General features: G+C 40.9%; 1 protein-coding gene across 12 annotated transcripts; it reads left to right on the top strand.

Annotated features, from left to right (window-relative positions):
- The first annotated feature begins 2,335 nt into the window (after nucleotides 1-2,335).
- C14H3orf14 (chromosome 14 C3orf14 homolog) lies at nucleotides 2,336-21,322 on the top strand. Of its 12 annotated transcripts, none has more exons than XM_021181755.2 (6): nucleotides 2,336-2,394; nucleotides 3,536-3,619; nucleotides 5,368-5,491; nucleotides 15,439-15,513; nucleotides 17,595-17,655; nucleotides 19,020-21,322. In XM_021181755.2, exons 2-5 carry the CDS (start codon nucleotides 3,567-3,569, stop codon nucleotides 17,613-17,615), a joined length of 273 nt encoding a protein of 90 aa, XP_021037414.1. In that variant the 5' UTR covers nucleotides 2,336-2,394; nucleotides 3,536-3,566; the 3' UTR covers nucleotides 17,616-17,655; nucleotides 19,020-21,322. The 12 variants fall into 12 exon arrangements, with proteins under 12 accessions (XP_021037414.1, XP_021037405.1, XP_021037408.1 ...); XM_021181746.2 differs by lacking the exon at nucleotides 17,595-17,655 and having other exon boundaries at nucleotides 19,020-19,118; nucleotides 19,826-21,322; XM_021181747.2 differs by lacking the exon at nucleotides 17,595-17,655 and having other exon boundaries at nucleotides 2,338-2,394; nucleotides 3,539-3,619; nucleotides 19,020-19,118; nucleotides 19,826-21,322.
- Nucleotides 21,323-21,612: the final 290 nt, after the last annotated feature.

Consider the following 21,612-nt stretch of genomic DNA (forward strand, 5'->3'; position numbering starts at 1 on the left):
AAATATGGAGCTGTGATGAAAGGATGGACCATCTAGTGATTGCCATATGCAGGGATCCATCCCATAATCAGCTTCCAAACGCTAACACCATTGCATACACTAGCAAGATTTTGCTGAAAGGACCCAGATATAGCTGTCTCTTGTGAGACTGTGCCGGGGCCTAGCAAACACAGAAGTGGATNATCACAGTCAGCTATTGGATGGATCACACGGCCCCCAATGGAGGAGCTAGAGAAATTACCCAAGGAGCTAAGGGAACTGCAACCCTATAGGTGGAACAACAATATGAACTAACCAGTACCCTGGAGCTCTTGTCTCTAGCTGCATATGTATCAAAAGATGGCCTAGTCGGCCATCACTGCAAAGAGAGGCCCATTGGACTTGCAAACTTTATATGCCCCAGTACAGGGGAACCCCAGGGCCAAAAAGGGGGAGTGGGTGGGTAGGGGATTGGGGGTGGGTGGGTATGGGGGACTTTTGGGATAGCATTGAAAATGTAAACGAGGAAAATACCTAATAAAAAAAAATAAATTAAAAAAAAAAAAGAACTGATGCACTATGTGGTTGCCAGAGATTTGTCCTCATCAGCTAGATGTCTCATGGAAAGGATCAGAAATGTGATTTGTCATGAGAGGAGTTATGACAGCTAATCTTTAAGCTGAGAGGAAGAACTTTTATGGGTTACTATACATGAGCAAAATATATCTAGATAATGTTTAAGTTTCTGTGATATATTCCTGGTTACTATTTTCCTAAAGATTGCAAAATTTATATACTATCTCTTGGTTTGACAGTAAAGCAGACAATGACTCAAATAAGAGGGGCTCTGAGGAAAATTTGTAGTTTCTCCCAATTGAACTGCTATGCAAACATGCCCAAAGCATGAGGGTACATAAAGTTTGTCTTAATAAACATGAAAAGATTATAACAGTTAGGTTGTCTGTTAAAAATTTATTTTTAAATTCTATAAAACAAACAAGAATGCTTTGTAACTATGCAAAGGCTCTATTTTATTCATGGGTGAGCCCAGAACACAGAGCCATTCAAGGGTCTATTTTTAAAGAGGGAAGGGTGTGGAGCAGTTCATCAACAGATCTGCCAAACAAGGTTACAGTGCTTCAAAATCAGGTGAAATGTTACCAGGCAAAATTTCACTCATTCGGTTAGAAAATGCACAATAGTAAACCAAAGTCAAAAATATTTTTCTTGATGCTGGAGAGAGATGGGCCCAGCAGTTATGAGTTCTGGCAGTTCTTACAGAGGACAAGAGTTCTTATCACAACAATCAAAGAGTCTCAAGGGGATCTAAATCTCTATTCTGCCCTTTGAGGACACCTATATACATTGTAGCATACCATCCCAACACACACACACCAAAATTTAAAGGGAACTTTACAAAACACAAAATGTTCTTTTGTTGTGGAAAAAAACTGTGGTTGGGGAAGTGGGAAGTCCCACACTGAGAATGAAATAATACCTCTATTGAGAGAGTAGCATTATAAGATAGGAAGAGCCAAGTATCATAGTCCATGCCTTTACTCCCAGGACCAGAGGCAGAGAGGCGGAGAGGCAGAGGTATGTCCTGTGATTTAACGGACTAGCCAGGTCTACATAGTGAGTGAGACCTTGCCCTAGAAGTAAAGAAGTGACGATACCTAAGTGTGTAGAAAAGAGGCTTTCAAAATAAAGGTCACACTGAGTTCAAAGTGTCTAAATTCGGTGCTAAATTTAATGTAGGTAACCTAGGAGGAAAAGCTCACTTTTGTGTTCTGTTTACCCTTTACCAGCTGTGCAACTCCTAGTCAGACGTTATCACTCTTCCATATCTCTATCTATCTCTAAGCAAAGAAGAAACAGAACTACTCGCTCACAAAGTTATTTCAAGGAATAAAATGAAGCTTAAGGGCACACTTTTGCACCTGGGAGGAGTGCTGTGGGCTCAACAACACAAGGCTGTGAACTTGCTGTGTTGATCTGTGTGCGACCCAGAGGCTGCTCTGCAGGCCTCTGATGAACAAACTTAAGGACAAGTCTTTGGACAGTCCCCACAACACTCACGCCTCCCCCCACCCCACCCCCCACCATTCCAAAGGAGGAATCTGTTACAGGGAGGAAGCCAACTGTACTCCCCGAAGACTTTATAACATATGCAGAGGCCACTTTTTAAAAGCTTGAGCTATCACCGCATCTTCTTCCAGGCTTCTAAGGCCCCTTTTGGGGGATCTTCCACAGTTTCATCTCCCTGAGGTGCTCGAACCCGCGCCAGAGCCGAGCCACCCCGTAGCTGGGACTCTGACTGACGTCAGGAGCGTAAAGTACGCGAAGATGGCTGCCTGACCACGCCCAGGTCTTGCGCAGGCGTCGTCCGTGGAGCGTTCCCGGAAGAGCTCAGAGGTGGGCGCAGTGTGGTCACAGCCCGTAGCCCCTGAGGCGAGGGGGGATGAGGAGGAAGCTAATGAGGGGAGCCAGGTGACCAGGAAGGCTTTCGAGAGTTTTCTGGGACGAAAGGCGGGACTTGGGGTGGCCGTTGGGCGCTTCCTTGCTTCAGAAGGCAGAGTTTTTCTTGAACTGCTCCGGAAGGAGAGGAAGAGAGGCGGCAGGAGTGGCTTTCCAGGGGCGCCTGGACGCTGCCCTGGTCGGCTGCAAACCTCGCCGGGAGGAAGGCGAGGAAGCCCGGCGCGAGGTGGGCGGCAGCCGCCCCGGGCGGAGAAGGGCCGGCCAGGCCCCAGTGCACTGTGCCGACCGACCCAGAGCTCCGGCGTCCTGTCCGCATCCCAGCCTGAGCGAGCGGCTCAGGGCTGGCGTTTAATTTCAGAAACTTTAGGGAAGGCTCCTTCATGGAATGCCAGTGTCTCCCCTTGGTGGGGCACCTTTAGCTTTTGTGCTCAGCCTAGCTAGCGCTTTCAGAGCACTTCATTAGACCACCATCTATACTTGTGCAAGTACTCTAGCCAAGGGGAGTAGTGCCTGCTGTACTGTGCCATAGGAAGTCTCCAAATGAGAGTGCTGACTTGCTAGAATGCGGCGAGAAGACTTAATTGAGATTTTCCTAAGTTACACATGTAAAAATGCTTCCCCTGTTTGGAAGGGTCATGGTAGCACTGAACAATCTATCCCCTAAAGGCAAGACCATGAGTTCCCAGTTGGTCCTCATACGTGTTTGCCTTTCTGTCTATGAGTGTGTGTTGAATTTTTAGGGTTTGTTTTTTTTTTCTTTCTGTCTGTTAAAATGTCTATTAGTCTTAGTGCCGGCTGTTTGTTTGTTGAAATTCTGTTTAAGATTAGAGCTTGGGTGGAGGTAGCAGATAGGAAGCGTCTTGAGTTTACCTTGATCCATGGTGTTTTGAGTGAATGTGACAAATGCAAAAAAAAAAAAAAAATTAATAAAAATGTGTTTGAGTGCATTCTTTCACATTACACATGAAGCTGTCAGTTTTCTTCTCTTTTGAGAGAATTAATGTATTGTTTCAGTACTAAAACCAAATTGCACAGTTGAACACATGGGTAAAGATAACTAAATGTTTTTATTATTTAGCAGAAAACTTATAGCCCAGCTTTGATTAAAGATGGCTTCCTTGTTTACTCAAGAAATTCACCTTTCTAAAAGACATGAAGAAATGTAAGTTTTTGAAAAAGATACTCCAAATACAGAGTGTATGTTACCTTTATTAGTGAAACATGCACAGGAAGACAAAAATGTGAAAGTATCATTTTCTGACAGGACATTTTATTGCATCATCTCTTAAGAATGATAGTAAACGGCACAATTATGTTCTAAACATCCACATGTCTATTTATTTTTATATATTAATATCAAAATGTTCCCTTCCTTCACCCTTTCTAAAGTTCACATTAGATTTAATAGAAACGTTGTGGTTGTGAGGGTCTGAGGCAGAGTCTCCTGTAACCCAGGCTGGCTTTGAACTTTCTTCACAACCAAAACTGTTCTTGAACCCCTGAGTTTTCTGCTTCTGTCTCATGAATGCTTGGAGTAAGGGCACTTACCACCATTCTTGGCTCTTTTTGATTTTAAAGTAAAAATTTTAAATTGTGTGTGTGCGTGTGTGTGACTACAGATGGCCAGGCAGCTCAGAAGAGGGTGAGAGGGCACCAGAATCCCTGGAGCTAAGACTAACAGGCAGTTGATTGCTGCTGCTTTCTGTGGATGCTGAGAACTAGACTCAAGTCCTTCAGAAAAGCAGCAGGAACCTGTAACTTCTGGGCCATATTTCCAGCTCCAAGCTTGGCTTTCAGGAGACTTCTTGAAATTCCTTATCCAGAGCCGGCTTTATGCTCATGGAGTGTGACCTGTATAGTAATGGGCCTTGCACTTGACTTGAATGTTCTAATGCCATTGTCTTTAATCATTTTGCACTTAATCCAGCATACCGTATAGGGAGCCATGATCTTATAGTTAATATTAATCTTCATCTATTTGTGGGCTCTCAGATTTTCCTATTGTTTAATTACTTACCAGGCTCTCTGGCTTTCTAATACACTATTTTCATAAAAACAAAAACAATGCAAATGCTCATTGACCTTTTTAGTTCTATATTCAAGACACCCCTATAAAACAGTGATTTATCATTCATTTATTTATTATTTTATTTAATTATATTGTTTTCTGTATACCACTAATATATTTTTCATTGTTGTACATAATTTTCATCCTTTAGGGAACCAAACCAGTTCTAAAAATGAACAAAAAATTTTTCAAGTGTGTTCTATATAATGAAATGGTTAAAGGATTTACTCATAGCTTTTCCTCTCTTTCCAAACACTGGTTTACCTTGTAAGCATGCATACATACATACTGCCTCTCACTCATATCAAACCATCATCTTTCTCTTGGAAAAAGAGATAAAAAATATTTTTATTGCTTCTTCAAACATATGGAAGTTTAGCACAATTCTAAATGTGTAACATGAGATTCAGGGGTACTGAAGTGTTAAGCAGAAGGTTTCCTATAGCAAGTTATAGCAATGTATATGTGTGGGGAGGTATATATAACTATGTGTACAAGGAGATATGTATTACAGTTTGCATTTTCACCAAAAATTACATATCTTCAACACTCTACAATAATTTCAAAAGACCGCAGTGGCTAAAAACCAGAGGCATATACTTATGGCATTTGGGGAAGTATATGTTAATGAAAACAAAAATAATTTTACCCATATTGACTTAAGACACAGTAAACTATCTACTCTTTTCATTTTCTCATTAGTTGATGTAATGATTGGCTTTAAATAACAGGTCATTGCTGAGGTGAGATGCAATTAAGAAAGAAATATTAAGTATTGGTCAAGCAATAAAATATTTGCTTTTCAGTTTTTCCTCTGCATATAATCTTCACTTTTTTTCCAGAGTATCACAAAGATTAATGTTACTTCAGAAAATGAAAAACAAATTTGGAGATGAAAACACAGAAAGGGCATCTCTCCTCCAAGCCACTGAGACTGCTTCTAGAAGAAACCTCCGACTCTTGCAGGTAATTCTCACGACTTGGGTGTAGACGTTTTCCCCTGTCCTAAGGTATTTACATGTGTCTCACAATTTTGACTCACATCATTTCTTTGTTTTTAGTAACTAGCAGAATTAATGAGCCAATGTCTTTTTCAAGCCCATGTTAGTTAGGCAAATAGCATATGGATTCTTGCTTTTTGAAAGTGAAAAAAAGTGAAGTTTACATAAGCTAAATTTTTTTCTGTCAACCAAAAAAATTCAATGACGACAGGAAGAATATTAAGGTCACCTTTGTGCAAGAAGCAGCAGAAAGCATATCTTTACGTTTTTTCATACTCTCCCTTTCAAGAAAGGACTGCAAAGATGTGTGTGTGATGTGTTTAGACCCAACTCAAATACTAAGCAGCACAAAAATGTGAACCATTTGATTTTCCCCAACTAATTCCACAGTAAACATATAGAATTCATTGTGTGAGAGCTCATTTCCCAGACTCCTTTGGGTGGTTGTGGAATAGGTGGTCAAAGTCTATGACTGCATAGGGCCTCACCATTTGGCCAATGTGCCCATTTGGAATAAAATCATATGTGTAACATTTTTGGCTGCTTGTTATACTGTGCTTCCAGAATTGTGTGGCTTCATCCATAATTAAAACCCTAGAGTTTGCTTCCATTCAAGCTTCCAAGAGATCCTATGACTAAAACATTTGGTAGTAAGACTATATTATTTAAGTTATAAAGCAGTGTTTTCAGTTTTTATTGTTAAATATTTTCATCGATAGGCATGATACAGCTATCTTCTATCCTCACTACAGGATAAAGGGAGAGGAAAATTCAGTTATCTTCTCAGCTTCTGGCAGTTTGATCCACAGTAATTTAAGTCACAGCCATAGTGCTACCAAAGCATTCTATATTGCCATATGTCTTACTTGCCCAATGGTGTTAACAATATTTATTTTTAAATGGAAATATATAGGATACTCTGGAAATTGCTGTGAAAAGTTAGAGAAACTAAATTGGAAGACTTGATCGCTACTACCTGGAGCAAGTGGTGTGCTGTTTGGTTTTCAAGGGTTTTTCTTTTAATGAGCAAGCATCTGATGAGTGCCTGGAGCTGAAAGTAGAGATCACAGAGTAAGGCTCCATCAAAGTTCTTTCTTCAGGGAGGCTACAGATTAGAGAGCATCAGACCTCTCGAAGCTCCTTATGATCAAAGACCGATACTCTAGATGAGCAGATGCTAAGTTAAATGAGGTAAAATGGAGACTATGAGGATTAAGACTGAAAATGTACTTGAGGGCTATTTTAGGATATTTTCCGCACCTTTCTAAAACATTTTGCCCGAATTTATGATTCTGGTGTGATTTCTTTGTTCTGAATATTAGACATAATTAATGAGACAGAACTAATGTAAAATATTAGTAAAGACCTCTTAGGTAAAGCTGAAGCTCACCTGTATTTAAATAATTGAAACATTCTACTGGGTTCTTAAGTAAAAAAAAAAGTCAAGAGCAAAAAGATGAGTGGCCCTATTGATGTTAGTGGGATTATGAGCTAATTAGCTTGAAAATTCACAAGACACAAAGTTGTGTTTGTTCAGAGACTGTAATGGTTTGAATTAAAAAAAAAAAAAATGTGCTCCATAGTTTACAGGTTTGAACACTTGGTCTCCAGTTAGTGGTGCTGTTTGGGAAGAGTCTATGCTCTTCCCATATCTTTAGGAGGTCTGGCTTTGCTGGAGGAAGTATCTCACTGGAAGTTATAGCCTCACCTCACTTCCAGTTTGCATTCCCTGCTTCCTGAATGTAATTGATATGTGATCTCTAAGCTTCCTGCTACACACACACACACACACACACACACACACTTAAGGAAGATTGACTTTCTCCTTAGATGATTCAAGAATAGGGAAATAGGCTGGAGAGAAGGCTCAGTGGTGCGGGTGGAGTACAGGCTGCTCTTCCAGAGGACCAAATTTGATCCTCAGTTCCCACGTGCTTGCTCACCACCATCCATAACTCCAGTATGAGGGAATCGGACACCTCTTTTGACCCCAGAGGGTTCTTGTACACACATAGCATACAGCCATACACTCAGAAACACACACATACATCTAAGGATTTTTAAAAATGAATAGAGAAACTATTCTTTAATAGTGGTAAGGCTAGAAGCTAAAATAAATAAATAAAAAGCCATCAAGCCAGTCACCTTATATTTTCTTTTATATTTTATATAAAATTCAGTTTTATATAAAGTTCTGTCTGTATACATACATGTTTGTGTGTGTATGTCTGTGTAAAGTTCAGTTTTATATTTTATAAAGTTCTATAGATTGGATATAGTAAATGCAGTCCAACTAAGGATCCATGGGTATCCATCATAGATTCAGGAACATCAGAATAGAGAGAAGGGAATGCACTGGCCTCCATAACTGAAAGAAAAGTTTAGTGTGCTGGGATTTCCCAGACTGTCATAGTGAAAAGAAACTGAAAGGACAAACCCCCTGTCTTCATAGTATCCTATTCATATATTGAACACTTCCTGCATTGCAGGCACAGTGATTGTTGCTAGGCATGATCTTTTCCCTGCCTTTGTTTGATACATTTAATTACATATGCACTTTTAAATCCTGTGTTGCTTTCATTTTTAAAAAACTTTCAAAGCAGCATTAATGGTACTACTATAGAAATCACTGTAAAAAGATAAAGAGAATTTGAATCTTTGAGAATTTTGTGTTGAGAGGTATTTTCTGGGGAGATAGGGTGCTAGAGAATAGACCCAGGCCCTCATGTATGCTATGTGCACACTCTACCAAAGAACTACTTTCTGTTTCCCAAGAGAGGTGTTGTGTCTGGGACGGGCCTGGGAGAGTGGATTAAACCCTAAGCAAGCATTCCACTGCTGGACTATATCCTCAGACCTTATTTTACTTTTGATTTATATATTGGGGAAGAGGGTACCACAGATTTTTGTGAGGGTCAGAAGATAATTTATGGAAGACATTTCTTTGTGCTCCATGTGGGTTCTAGAGATTGACTCAGGGTCTCCCCTATCCTCAAGCACACTTACCCATGAGCCTGCTTTTCCTTCTGAAAAAAGGGCTGAGTTTCCCAGACTGCTCTTCAACTTACTTGGTTGCCTTGATAGGAAGTGAATGTACAAACAATAATCCTCCTGCCTCCGTCTCCTAAGAAGCTGTGATTACAGGCCTGTGCCATAAGGCATAGCTTATGGGAAAGACATTAAATAGCATGTCTATTACATTAACTGAAAGGTTAGAAATTATTTTTAACATTAAATGTTTTTCAAAGGCTTAGAAATAGATAAACGTGAACCTGAGCTGCCTTTCCTCATTCTCACAGAGACTCCATTTACCTACACTCAGAACAGAGCTATTTATACATAGAGTTTGATCCCAACAATTGCCTGTGAATGGTACAGTGTGTCTGTGAATCATTTGTGAAAGACAAACTAGTATGAATAGGTAAGATGAAAACAGAAGTGAGGCAGGTGGGAGGGGACTAGCAAGAGGGAGGAGAGGGAGTGAGGAGGAAAGAGATGGGTACACACAGAATGTAGGGACACTCGCGCACACGTGGGAATGCTCTAACAACGTCCATTAGTTTGTATGCTAACTTTAAAATTATTTTTCAAAGCAGTATCAAATGCAGGAATTTTTTTAAAGGAGACATAAGGAAAAGACTAATCCCATGAAATATTTGACATCTTAGTTAATTAATTGAACCTGAAGCAAGACAATTCTGAGTCAAATTTCAGTCAATAATTGCCATAAAGAGATCATGCACTTAAAAAAAAATGCGGGCTGACTGACTTTTCCCTATTAGTATCAAATAGAATATCAGCCTTAAAAAACAATCATCATGGTTGTGCAGTTAGAGGAGAGAGAGGATTTTGTTCATATAAATACTTCTGTGTTATAAAATGTGATCTCTCCCTGCTCCCCTCCCAGAAAACTCAGCCTCATACAGCAAGACCTTTCTATCTCACAGGGAAGCGGTATAAACCCTGCAGGCAAAGATAGGGCAGGAAAGCATTACCATCAGCAGCAGAATGGGGGTCTGTCTCTACTGAGATCAGCCTGGGAGCAATCATGGAGTAGGCAGTGGTTGAGCAGGGACTTAGCAAACTGTCATCTGGACGGCCAATGACAGGTACAAACGACTTTTTGTTTTTGTTTTTTTTTGGTTTTTTCAAGACAGGGTTTCTCTGTGTAGCCCTGGCTGTCCTTGAACTCACTTTGTAGACCAGGCTGGCCTTGAACTCAGAAATCCACCTGCCTCTGCCTCTCAAGTGCTGGGATTAAAGACGTGCGCCACCACACCCGGCTACAAACTACTTTTAACAAAGACAAAAGAGACAGCTGAACGTACATGCACAAGGCCTGGGCTGGAGTCCCAGAACCATAAAATCCAACATGAGAGTAAGTTAATTTTTGAAGTAATTATAAAATATTGTAAATGTTTACTTTAAAATTTTTTTTTCTCTCTTGCCTTCAAAATTTGGATTGTATTTTATACCTAAGTACATTGTAACTAACAACTGCCCTACTTCAAGCCCTGGTAGGTTAGGTTACTGGGTGATAGTATTAATCCATCCCATAATCAGCCACCAAATGCAGACACTATTGCATATGCCAGCAAGATTTTGCTGAAAGGACCCTGATATAGCTGCCTCGTGTGAGGCTATGCCAGTGCCTGGCAAACACAGAAGTGGATGCTCACAGTCAGCTATTGGATGGAGCACAGTGTCCTCAATGAAGGAGCTAGAGAAAGTACCCCAGCATCTGAAGGGGTCTGCAACCCTATAGGTGGAACAACAATATGAACTAACCAGTAACCCCAGAGCTCGTGTCTCTAGCTGCCTATGTAGCAGAAGATGGCCTAGCCAGCCATCATTGGGAAGAGAGACCCCTTGGTCTTGCAAACTTTATATGCCTCAGTACAGGGGAATGCCAGGGCCAAGAAGTGGGGTGGGTAGGGGAGCAGGGCAGGGGAGGGTATAGGGAACTTTTGGGATAGCATTTGAAATGTAAATAAAGAAAATAATAATAATAATAATAATAATAATAATAATAATAATAATAATAATAAAAGAATGGAAACAGAGGAAGGTTTAAGTTTGATGTTTGGGGCAAGAGCACATCAGCGTTGGTGATCACTGTCTGGAAATATTCTAAAGGCTGTAGGCAGCAGCAGGGGCTTGGGGTGAGTTACAAGCCAGTCTCCTCAGTGAAGCAAGCTTAGGCTAGCCGAATGTAACACAGCAATACTCAAGTTTAGAAAGGAAAAAAAAAAGTCAAACTTGTGTTCCAGTTATTTTATTCCTTCTCATTTGACTTTTGATTTGTATTTGTTTAAAGAGAATCTGCTCTATGTCAGTGACCTTGTTGTGTGTAGTTAATGTCGGAAACAGTACACTGAATGCTTGATTCCTTTTGTAAATTTAGTTGTTTTTGTTTTTCAGAACTAGGTATCAAATCTAAGCCCTTGAACATGTTAGGCAACTACTAAGTCACAATTCCTGCCCTTTATTTAGTTATTTCACAAATATTTGTTTTTAGTTATGTGTTATGCACAGGAGGCAGGTGCCCGTGAAGGACAGAAGCGGGCATCTGATCTTCTGGAGCTGGAGTTTCAGGACCTTGTGAGGTACCTGATTTGGGTACGAGGAACCAAGCCACTGAGTCATATCTTCAGCCCCTTCACTGAGTTTTTAAAACAAGCCAGTTTCCCACCATTCCTCCAGGGTGACTTATGAGATGTTGCTTTATCTGAGATTGGCAATGTTTCAGCTCTTTGTGACTTTTTATTCCTCATATTGGGATTAGGCCATTATTACCAAACGGAAGGCTCTCCAAGTCAGCCCCGGATGCCTCTACCATATAGTAACAGTCTCTGGTAGTTTCCTCTTTTTCTGACCTGATGGGTTCTTGCAGGCTCCCTGTATCTGCCAGCCAGACTTGGAATTGGTCATTGCTTCAAGGAGCTTTGGCTCCTTTTGGCAGGAAATATATTTAGAGCTCTCAATCTGGGCACTGGGACTATTTATTGCAACTTCTTTGATTTTCCTTTTTGAGATAAGATACAACAAGAACTCCTATCAGTAATTCCAATTCAGTTAAAGTATTACAAGGTTTTTAACTTAAAACCATTGATTTTGTGCCCCTAGTCCCCCCTTCCCCTATACCAGAAACCCCAGTTCTGAACTGAGTGTGATAGCTTACACCTGTAATCTTGGGAGGTGAAGTAGGATGGCTGTGAGTTTGAGACAAGCCTGAGCCACAGATTGAAACCTTATTTGAAAAACGAACCCAAATGCTTGGTCCTCAAAGAGCTCCCAAACATCACATACCTGTATGCAGTAGTCTTCTTAATCTGTGGGGCTTATGCTCCAAGATGTCCCACCAGACATGTGGAACCATGGAGAATGCCACGTCCTATGTACAATGTTCACTCATATTTGTACACTTGTAATGAGGCTTAATGTATAAACAAGGCACAGAAAAGAATCAGCAACAATAAAGTATGGTGGTTATATTCTAATAAAAACTGGGTGGATGTGGTTTCAGAGGGATGTATTGTACTCCCCATTCCTGTGGAACAAACAAGTGCCTCGGTGATGGCATGAAAGTGAGGCAAGTGACCACAGACTTGCCAACCACACAGGGGTCACTTAGACAAAAGCCCTGTTATACTTGAAAGACAGATGGAACAACCCAGACAACTGCCAAGTGACCAACATAGCATATTGACATACTGTGTACATAACTGACAGAGATGGTATGCAACCCAAGGTGTGAACCCAGGGCAAGTCATGAAATTTCACTATGCCACTCAGAATGGTGCACAACTTAAAACTTATTAGTTGCTTTTTCTGATGTACATGTCCAAGCTGGATACTGATGCCAAGGCCCACATATGCTGTGTGCTAGCATGTACCATACTACTGAGATGCACCCCTAGTCCCCAACTTTCAATTTGCTATCTGCAGTCCACTGTCAACCATGAAATCTGAAACTGGACATCAAAACTAAAGATAAGGACAATTGCTGCCCTGACTGTCCTGTGATACAGGCATCACTACTGCCACCATTGTGACCATTGGAAGTCCTTTGTAGCAGGACACTTTGTTTCTAGGGCTTGTCCTACCAGGGAAGTTCAGTCAATAGTATGTTCAAAGACCTGCTAATGGTTGTGCCACTACCAAGACAGTACATCTGTTTTGCTTGGTTGCCAACTTCTGATGTTTGCTTTTTCATGTTCTTTAACTGCTCAGTCTTTTTTTTAATTAATTAATTTATTCCACATCCTGCAGTTTCTCCTACCTCCTGTCCTCCCAGTCCTCTCCCCCACCCCCCGCCCCATCCATTCCTTGTCTGCCTCTCCTCAGAAAAGGTGAGGCCTCCCATGAATATCAAACAGCCCTGTCATATCAACCTCTGCTCAGACTTTTAAGGGTCAAGTGGCAGATCTGTAAGACAGAGTGACAGTTCATAGGCAGGTGAGTCCAGCTTGTTCCTGCTTTCAGCTCTGGACTTTTCCTTGCTCATCTTCAGCACCATTTTTTTTTTCTTTTTTAAGTTTCTGAGTTTGCTCAAGAAACTTTGCAATTGTGGTTATCCACTCAGTGACTATTTAAATGCATATAAAAGAGACATGTGTACCATGGATACAGCTGTCATCGAGGGGGTGTTGTGTAGCAATATCAAGGGACATGTATACCATGACTACAGCTGTCATTGTGGGGGTGTTGTGTAGCAATATCAAGTTATACCTTCTTACAGAATGTGCTCATCAAATTGTGGTCTTTTTGTTTGTTATACTCCAGTCAGGCAAAGGAAGCCACATTCCCCCTGTTTACCTGGGCATCCATTTTTTCTGAGTCTAAGATATATGAGGATAGGTTTCAAGTGGTTGTTTAACCAACAAGTCGATCCTAGGACAATTATGAAATAAAACAAATATTCTCTTGGCATGTTTCAAAGCAAATACTAGGTGAGCGCTTGAATGAACGAATCAGTCATACGACTGTGGTGCTAGGAATGAAGTGGGGACAATGGAAGGCGTCTGGAAAGGACAGTCTAGAGAGCTGTGTGGTCATGCTAGCAATGAGTAGGTGGCAAGAAGATGAGTGCCACAGAAGTACCTGGCTCTCAGACGCCAGCCCCAAGCAGCCCACTCAGTGAGGGGCTTTACCCAGTAGATTCATGAAAGGCGAGGTGGAAGTCTAGCCCTTCGCTACAATAGTGCTGGAAGCTGGGTAAGAGGCAGTCACGAGAGAAGAGAGTAAACATAGGAAGACAGGCATCACGCAGCTTAAGAGAGCCATACTTAGAAGTAAAGGATGAAAAGCGACCCAGCTGAAGAGGAGCGGTCACCTAAGTGCTGTGTTCAGGGATGTGGTGGCAGATGCTGTACCTGCCTCCGCTGGCGGCTGTGCATCTGCTTCTCCGTGCGATATGAAGTGGCCTTATTTTCTGTCTTCAAGAAAAATCCTGATAATATCAGAGCTAAGTGTCACCCAGATCTGCCCCTGACAGCAACAGTGGAGCTGTTCTCACAGTCCTGTCAGATCTGAGGCCACAATTATTCTGTGTTTCGTTTGTAAGATTACTAACAATAAATTATTACTTTTACAAACCTTGTAAAATCTCAATAAAACAGTCACAGAATAGTCATACCTCTGCATCTGTCATGGCATCAGCATGCATCTTTAACATGCATGCTAGCTGTAAACTTCTGGTAGGGGATAGACATGCTAACATCAGTTTTTATATTCCTGAATTGTGTATTTTTCCTTCAAATCACCTTCCCCTAGACAGCAGGTGCATTAATGGTTGTGCAACTTTGGGGAGTCCCTTTAGGGAATTTCCTGTTTTTCCTTTTTACATTTCACACCCATCCCTTACTCCCGCCGCTACCATCTGCTATCTTTTTTCTCCTGTTCAGCATTGGCTTCTTCACACCCCACTCCCACGCCCTCTTCATTTCTCGCCGTCTGTCCAACAGCCCTCTACTTAGATTGCTCCGATGCGTGTGCATGGATCAAGAGAACTTTGTGCTAGCAATACACTAAGCTCAGAGGAGACACAGAATGCGCCAAGCCTTGCACCAGACCTCTGTGAACTTAACATAGTAACTGTGTTCTAGACAGCAGTGCTGCTGGTGTGGAGAGCATTTCTTAGCCAGACTCAAATGTTTCTGTAACAACATGCAGAGCCCCACATTTCTTTGCATGTGTTTAAGGTATGTAGGGAAGGAAAATTTATACCAGGTTAAGCTTAATTGCGCTGCTGTTTTTATAACCATAGAAGAAAATATGCTTATCTTGAAATTAAACTCCAAATTTAAGTATGGTTCTTAATGCCATCCACTAAGTTGTGTGTTGCCTAGCAGTGACACTTCCTATTGGTAAATACCATCCATTAAGTAGTGTACTGCCTAGCAGTGACACTTCCCATTTAAATTAACATGAAAATCCAGTCCTGAAGACCTGTAGGTACTTTTACCACACAGCCTGAGGGCTGCCCATGGCCAAGGATAGCTATTATACAGCCAAAGGCAGAATTGCAAACTTTTACTTAAACCATTATAAAATGGGAAGGAGTGTAACTTGATCATGTAGTTCTCAAACGTGACCTTGGTAGATGTTTCAAAATGTCAAAAGGTGAAATAGAATATTTTTTAAAGCTCCTGTTAAAAGTAGTAAGATAAGTCATTAAGGAGCCATAAGAAATATTTACAGAAGTACCACCATGTTCTCACGTTGAATGAAAAACCCTGTACTTGATTTATAATAAAGGTCCCTACCTCTGTGTCCTCCATTACAGCGTGAATTCACTGAATCCAAAAAAGGGCAGAGGTGAGATTTGGAGTACAGACACTGGGGGATGTAGGTGCCATTTAGATTACATATACATACACTTTAGTTTTAAAATGCTGGTGTCTGTTACAGGACATAGATGCTGCAGAGAAGGCTTTTCAGACCAAGCTTACCCCACACCCGCAGCCTTCGATGCTTTCTCTTGAGGTAAGACCCTAAGTTAACTCTAACAAGAATAACAACTCTAAGTTCCCTGCAAGTTCAACAAGGGCTTCCCAGCTGTATTGCCCAGGTTTTAGTCAACAGGAAAAGGAATAAAGGATTGCTTAATATTTTTATATCCACAGTACAATATTTTATATGTTGTTAGCAATTAAGGGATATCTTGATGAAAAAAATTATCTAATCGGAATTGATAATTTTCAAAACTCTACATCCAGTTTGTGTTTATGAGTGCATGTGTGCAGCACATATTCATACACAAGTGCCATGCATGCACACATGCTGTGGTACATATGTGGGGGTCAGAAGATAACTGCAATCATTGTTTCTCTCCTCCCATCATGTGGATTCTGGGACTCAAATTCAGATAGTCAGGCTCAGTGGCAAGTGTCTTAACCTTCCAGCATCCTAGTTCTCTGATGGAATACAGATCATATCTACCTCTATCCCCCTATGTCCCTCCCCCTTTAAAATAACCTATTAAGTCCAGTTAGAGCTGCCCTACATGTGCATGGATGTGAGGGATTCACTGAAGCATGGCAAACCTACCAGTTACCACCTCAACAAAGAGTGAGTCTCTGTCCCCCAGCAGTTACCCACTGCCAATAGCTCTTCATCTCTCCCCTCACTGCTGGGGTTCTGGCTGCCTTGACCCTGTGTAGGTAACCACAGCAGCTGTGTGCTTATGACTGTGATAGCCATGCCATGTCCAGAAGACAGCATTTCAAGCACTTATCACCACCCTCTGACTTTCACATTCTTTTGGTCTCCTCTTCTAAATAGAATTGCCCTGCAGAGGTAGACAATGTCAATGACATGAGCTTTTAAATGAAAACTGGATGCTTCCTCTGAGTTATTGGTCAAGAAGCCTGCAAAGTCTCCAGGATAACAAAGCCTATTGCTGTTGCCATCATACTTGGTTACCTACCATAGTGCATGATAAGATGCTACTGCTGAAGACACCATACACTTGGCTTCTAGATATGGAGAAGTGAATTTTAAACTGACAGGAAACTTCCTCCCTGCTGCCTAGGTTTCATAGTGTCAGGAGATGCTATGTAGGCTGCTGGAAGAGAAAAGACATCAGTGGTCTTACCTAGTACTAAACCCTATGTGCTCCACTGCCAGGCTGCCAGGAAAGACATGCCCCCTGCTATAATAATGTTACAACTGTTAATGGGGTAACTAACTGCTTTCTCATTGGATTTCAGACCTGCTTCACAGGGTGGAATTTCTTGTTTGATACTGGAATCTTGGTCAAAAGTCCGTGGCTGTGGAGTCCATAGGCCCTAGAATATTGTTATTTTCCTAAATGGGCATGCTGTCAAAGTTGCCTTCCAAACATTTATGCCTATACCCATGGGTATACCCATATACCCATATTGACTGCTGTCAGCCTCAGTCAGAGAAACTTCTTTCTGTAATGGGCAGCAGTCAGTGCAGCTGCAGAACTAACTGGTCACAGTGCTGAGGAGAGACTCGGTGCTCATCCTGAATGGGACATCAGTATTCACCAAGGCTTAGGGAACAGAGAGCATAAATGTTATAAAAATCTTGTCTTGTCACATTGAAGCAACTGTCCTAATGAACCAGGACTATAGGCTGTGACTCTTCACACTGACATAGTGCCCAACCAAGGAGTGCTAGTTAGAAATGTAAGGAGGAACAATAGCATTCCTAGACCAGGCTGTGGCCAAAGCCATTCAGATGCAAACCACCAGTTATGTGGTAGAAGGCTGAGACAGGAGACTGTTATGAGTCTACATATGGAGAAAACAAAAATGGAAGATAAAAGAAAGAAGAAAAAAATGTCTACCTCCATGCTTATCACCCAATACAAACAACTGTATTAGTCAGATTTCAAAAGCAGACTGGAAGAAGATTGGCCATACTTGGTACTTGGATGAGTTTGTGTGGATGGGAATTTACTACATGGAAAATAGTTTCATTTTCTACTTCTAATGAGCTTTCTCAGATGTAATTTTTCTTTTTGCCCAATCAGGGATAAGAATAGATTCAAAAGTCTGAGGCTGAGAATCTGCCCCTCAATTTTCTGTGTCATTTAGGGTAACAAGAAGCAGCAGTGATCAAATGCGGAAAAATCTCTGGCTCAAAGTTGTGCATTGGGTATGTCCTCCTTTGTTGAATTCACCAATGCCTTATTTTAGTAAATACAGGGCACACAATAGTGGTTAATTCAGCCGTGAATGGCACAGAACCGCCCTCCCCCATCTCTGGCCTTGGATAGTATTCTGAGCTACTCTGGCACAGCAGGGTAACCTTTATCTTATGTATGTCAAGCCGTTTCTCAGACCACATGCACAGATGTATAGATATGTAGAATCTCTCACGCCGCCTTCAAACATCAGAACCACTGTATCTTTGTCATGCTCAGAATGAAAACTTACGTGTTCCTAGTGCCATCTGACTCAATGCTGAATTATCCTCCCCCAAATACTGATTATGTTCATCCAATAGAAAATACCATCCCATGATGAAAGCTTTGGCACCCCAAGTTCTCCTTCACACAGTGCAGCAATAGACAGCCAACAGTTAGACATATACAGCATCTTAATTTGCAAGCAGTTTCCATCAAAATGGGTACATTAGTTATTTTCTCATTATAAAACTCTAAAGAGCTGGAGAGTTAACTGACTCAGCAGGTAAGAGCACTTGCTGATTAAAACCTGAATTTGGATCCCAGCACCCACTTAAAGAGCCATACATGGCCCAAACGCCTTAAACCCCAGCACTGTGGAGCAAAACACAGGAGGACTACTATTGCCAGGCTAGCTCCAGGATTAAAGGCACTGTCTCAAAGGAGTAAGGCAGAGCATGGTAGACGGGACTTCGAAGTATCCTAGTTTCCATGGACATGTGTGCACACACATGTGCACATGGACCACACATGGACACGAAATTTGTACATAAGCACATAAATTTAAGAAAAATGACAATTTGTCATGTCAAGTGTTCTTTTAAAAGACTTGTGGATATATAACACCCCACACACCTTGAGGAGCCAACTTACGTGTCACTGCATTCTTGATCTTAGGTGTAGGTCACATTCTCTCCTGTTAATTCTAAGGACATTGCTCATGTATAATCTTTTATAATAATTTCACTATGGATAACCCCAGTTATGGAATGTAGAACTGTAAACAAAAATATTTAATAACAGGTACCATAAATGACAGTACTGATAATAATCACATGGCTGGCCACAAGAGGGCGTGTAAAATCAAAATAAAATTTAAAACCTTAATTCTGCCAGGCTCTGGTTTGCTGAGAAATTTGAAAATTAACTCTAGTAATTAGCCAGTTCTTTCCCCCAAAATTAACATAAAATATACTAAAGAGAAAATGCACTCTACATGTACGTGAGAGAGTGTGTACAGTTGCACACATACACACTGAAGATAATAAACATTTAGGCTATTGTGAAGAACCAAATTCAACAGTTTGATATGCTTTCTTACTTTTTTTTTCAGACTCGTTACTGGGCATCAGTAGAAGAACATATCCCCAAGTGGGAACTGTTTCTTTTAGGAAGAGCACCATATCCAATTGGTGCTGAAAATCAAAATGAGGTACCGTTGGTTCAAACCGAGGCAAAGTCGTAACTTATTCATATGCTCTTAAAAATTTTTTTTTTTTTTTATAAAACTATGTAAGTCCATGGCGGGGACATAGGGAAGAAGTTTCATTTTGTTATTGTTTTCTATTGTCTCATTGTTTCCTCAGCAGCAGCATCAGTTTGAGAGCCCTTGAAAGGTCTCAGGTTAGACCCTTGCACAGTCATAGACTTGCCAAGAAAAGTGTAAAAATTAATGGTAAAACATAATGTTTGTTAAATATGGTATTAAACCAGTGTTATGTGTGCTTAAAACCCACACCCTCATTCCCAGCTAAACAGGTTGGCTGCAGGCATCCTTAAGTTGTGGTTTTTCATCATTCACTATGGGAACAGAAGCAGGAACAAGGTGCTGGCTTCCTTACATGAAAGTCTGCCACACTTAGCTGCTCTTGTTCAATACTAGTTATCAGAAAATAGATTCCTGGGGTTGTGTGCTTCTTACAGACTCCTCCAAGTCCTTAACTCTAAAGCATTCAATATGTGGCCAGTTTGGGACAGCTCGGGTGGTTTTGAAAAAAATCTATGAGAGCTGGGAATGGCTACTGAATTCTGACAGGCTTATTTGAAGATTCCCAACCCTGTGAAAATAAATCCCCCTTCCTAAGTGTCATCTTTCAACTCGCCCTCCCCTCCTTTCTGTTATTATCTCTAAAATTTAAGAATAAAACCCAGAAAGCTGTGGATCACGGCCCTCTTGAGAGTCTCCAGTTCCTTCCTGGCTGCCGAGCACTGGGGAGAAGACAGATCGAGCTTTCCTAGCTGTGGAGACAGCTTCTAGTCAGGAGCCTACACTGTTCCACAGTGGGGGATTCTGAGTCACAAATGTGGCTTCATTGTGGTAAAGGTTCTTCTTTTGTTTTTGTTTTTATTGCCTTTAAGATAAAAATCTCACTCTGTAGACCAACCTGGCCTTGAAGTCACAGCCATTCTCCTGTTTTAGCCTCTGATAACTGAGATTGCAGGTATGAGACCCAATATTTAGGTCATTTTTATATTTAAAAGAAGACAACAGAAAAAGTTAAAATGCATATAAGCCCTCACTACAACAAAAAACTAGTAAATCATCAATTGTGTAACATGTTCCTGTTCACTGCCATCTTGGAAATGTCCTGTTGAGTGGGTGTTGGTGTGGGTAACAATAACATTGTTTTCATAATATGTGCTGGCAGATTAGCACACTTCTCTGCAGTGTTAACAGTTGTAATTAAGGAATAAACAGCACAAGGTGTCAGTCCGATGACAATTTCATCTATAGTGTCACAATACAAAATGTCACAAAATATTAGAGCTGTTACATAGCTATAAAAAGTATCGGCTTAAGAGCTGAAGGCATCTTTAAGAGAGGAGACAGAGAGGAGGAAATGGAACACTGACTTAGCGGCCAGAACAATTTTATACATTCTCAAGACTGTCATGAAAACAAATTGATAATTTTTTCTGTTACATTACAGTTTGGGCTCCAGCCATGCAGTTGATTTAGCAGAGAAATGCAGGTTTCTCAGCAGCTCCAAATCAGTAAACAGATTTAGACGTAGACAGGAACACGAGGAAGGGTTCTTTTTAAACATCCAGTCTCCCAGCATATGCACATAAAAAGGTGAATGAAGCAATGTGAAACTTACTTCTCTTCAGTCAAGTGAAAAAGGCTAAACATTTGTTAGCTGGTAAAATATTGTGTCAAGTAAGCCGGAAGATTCCAAAATTAAACAGTGGTTGATATGTTAACGTCCTCAAATATTTGAGTGCACACTTCCTTTGAGATCTGTAAATTAAATCGCCAGTAGGTTGAATTACAATACAAAATGAACGGCATTGTAACCTCAGAAAAGGCTTTGTGCTTTCTTCCTCCCCACACTGATTGACTCGCTAGCTTGGCTTGGGTATTTTTTAAGTATAATCTAATAAAGCTTACACAATTTTGGGCAAAGAGAAGGTGTTTAAAGGCTGCAGCTGAGCCATTTCTCCATTTTGGTTAATAATTCACAAATTCCCACAGATGACTTTATTCTTGGCCCCTGCCGAGACTACCCCACCCCATCCTGCCTTGTAGACTGTAACAGATTGCACCACATGGTGTCTGTTAAAAAAAAAAAAATCCCATGGGCTCTGGATATCCCATTAAAGGGCTTTATATTTTTGTGGGCAAATTAGCTTAACACAGGAATTTTCAAACATTGTTTAATGGAAGGAAGGAAGGTAAAAAGGAAGAAACGGAGGGAGGGAGGGAGGGAGGGAGGGAGGGAGGGATGCTACATACAAAGTATATCTTTTCCTACTACTAGGAATTATAAGGAAACACCTACTCATACCTTCTTCCTCCAAATCAATATTTGTAAATTTTTATTATTTTTAGTTATGTGTATGTTGTAGGGATACACACATGCAGGTGCCAAATAGGTCAGAGGCATTCAAGCTAGACTTAGAAGCACTTGTGAGCTGCCCAGTGT

The sequence above is a fragment of the Mus caroli genome, chromosome 14 (genome assembly GCF_900094665.2).
Source record: "Mus caroli chromosome 14, CAROLI_EIJ_v1.1, whole genome shotgun sequence".
NCBI lineage: Eukaryota > Metazoa > Chordata > Mammalia > Rodentia > Muridae > Mus > Mus caroli.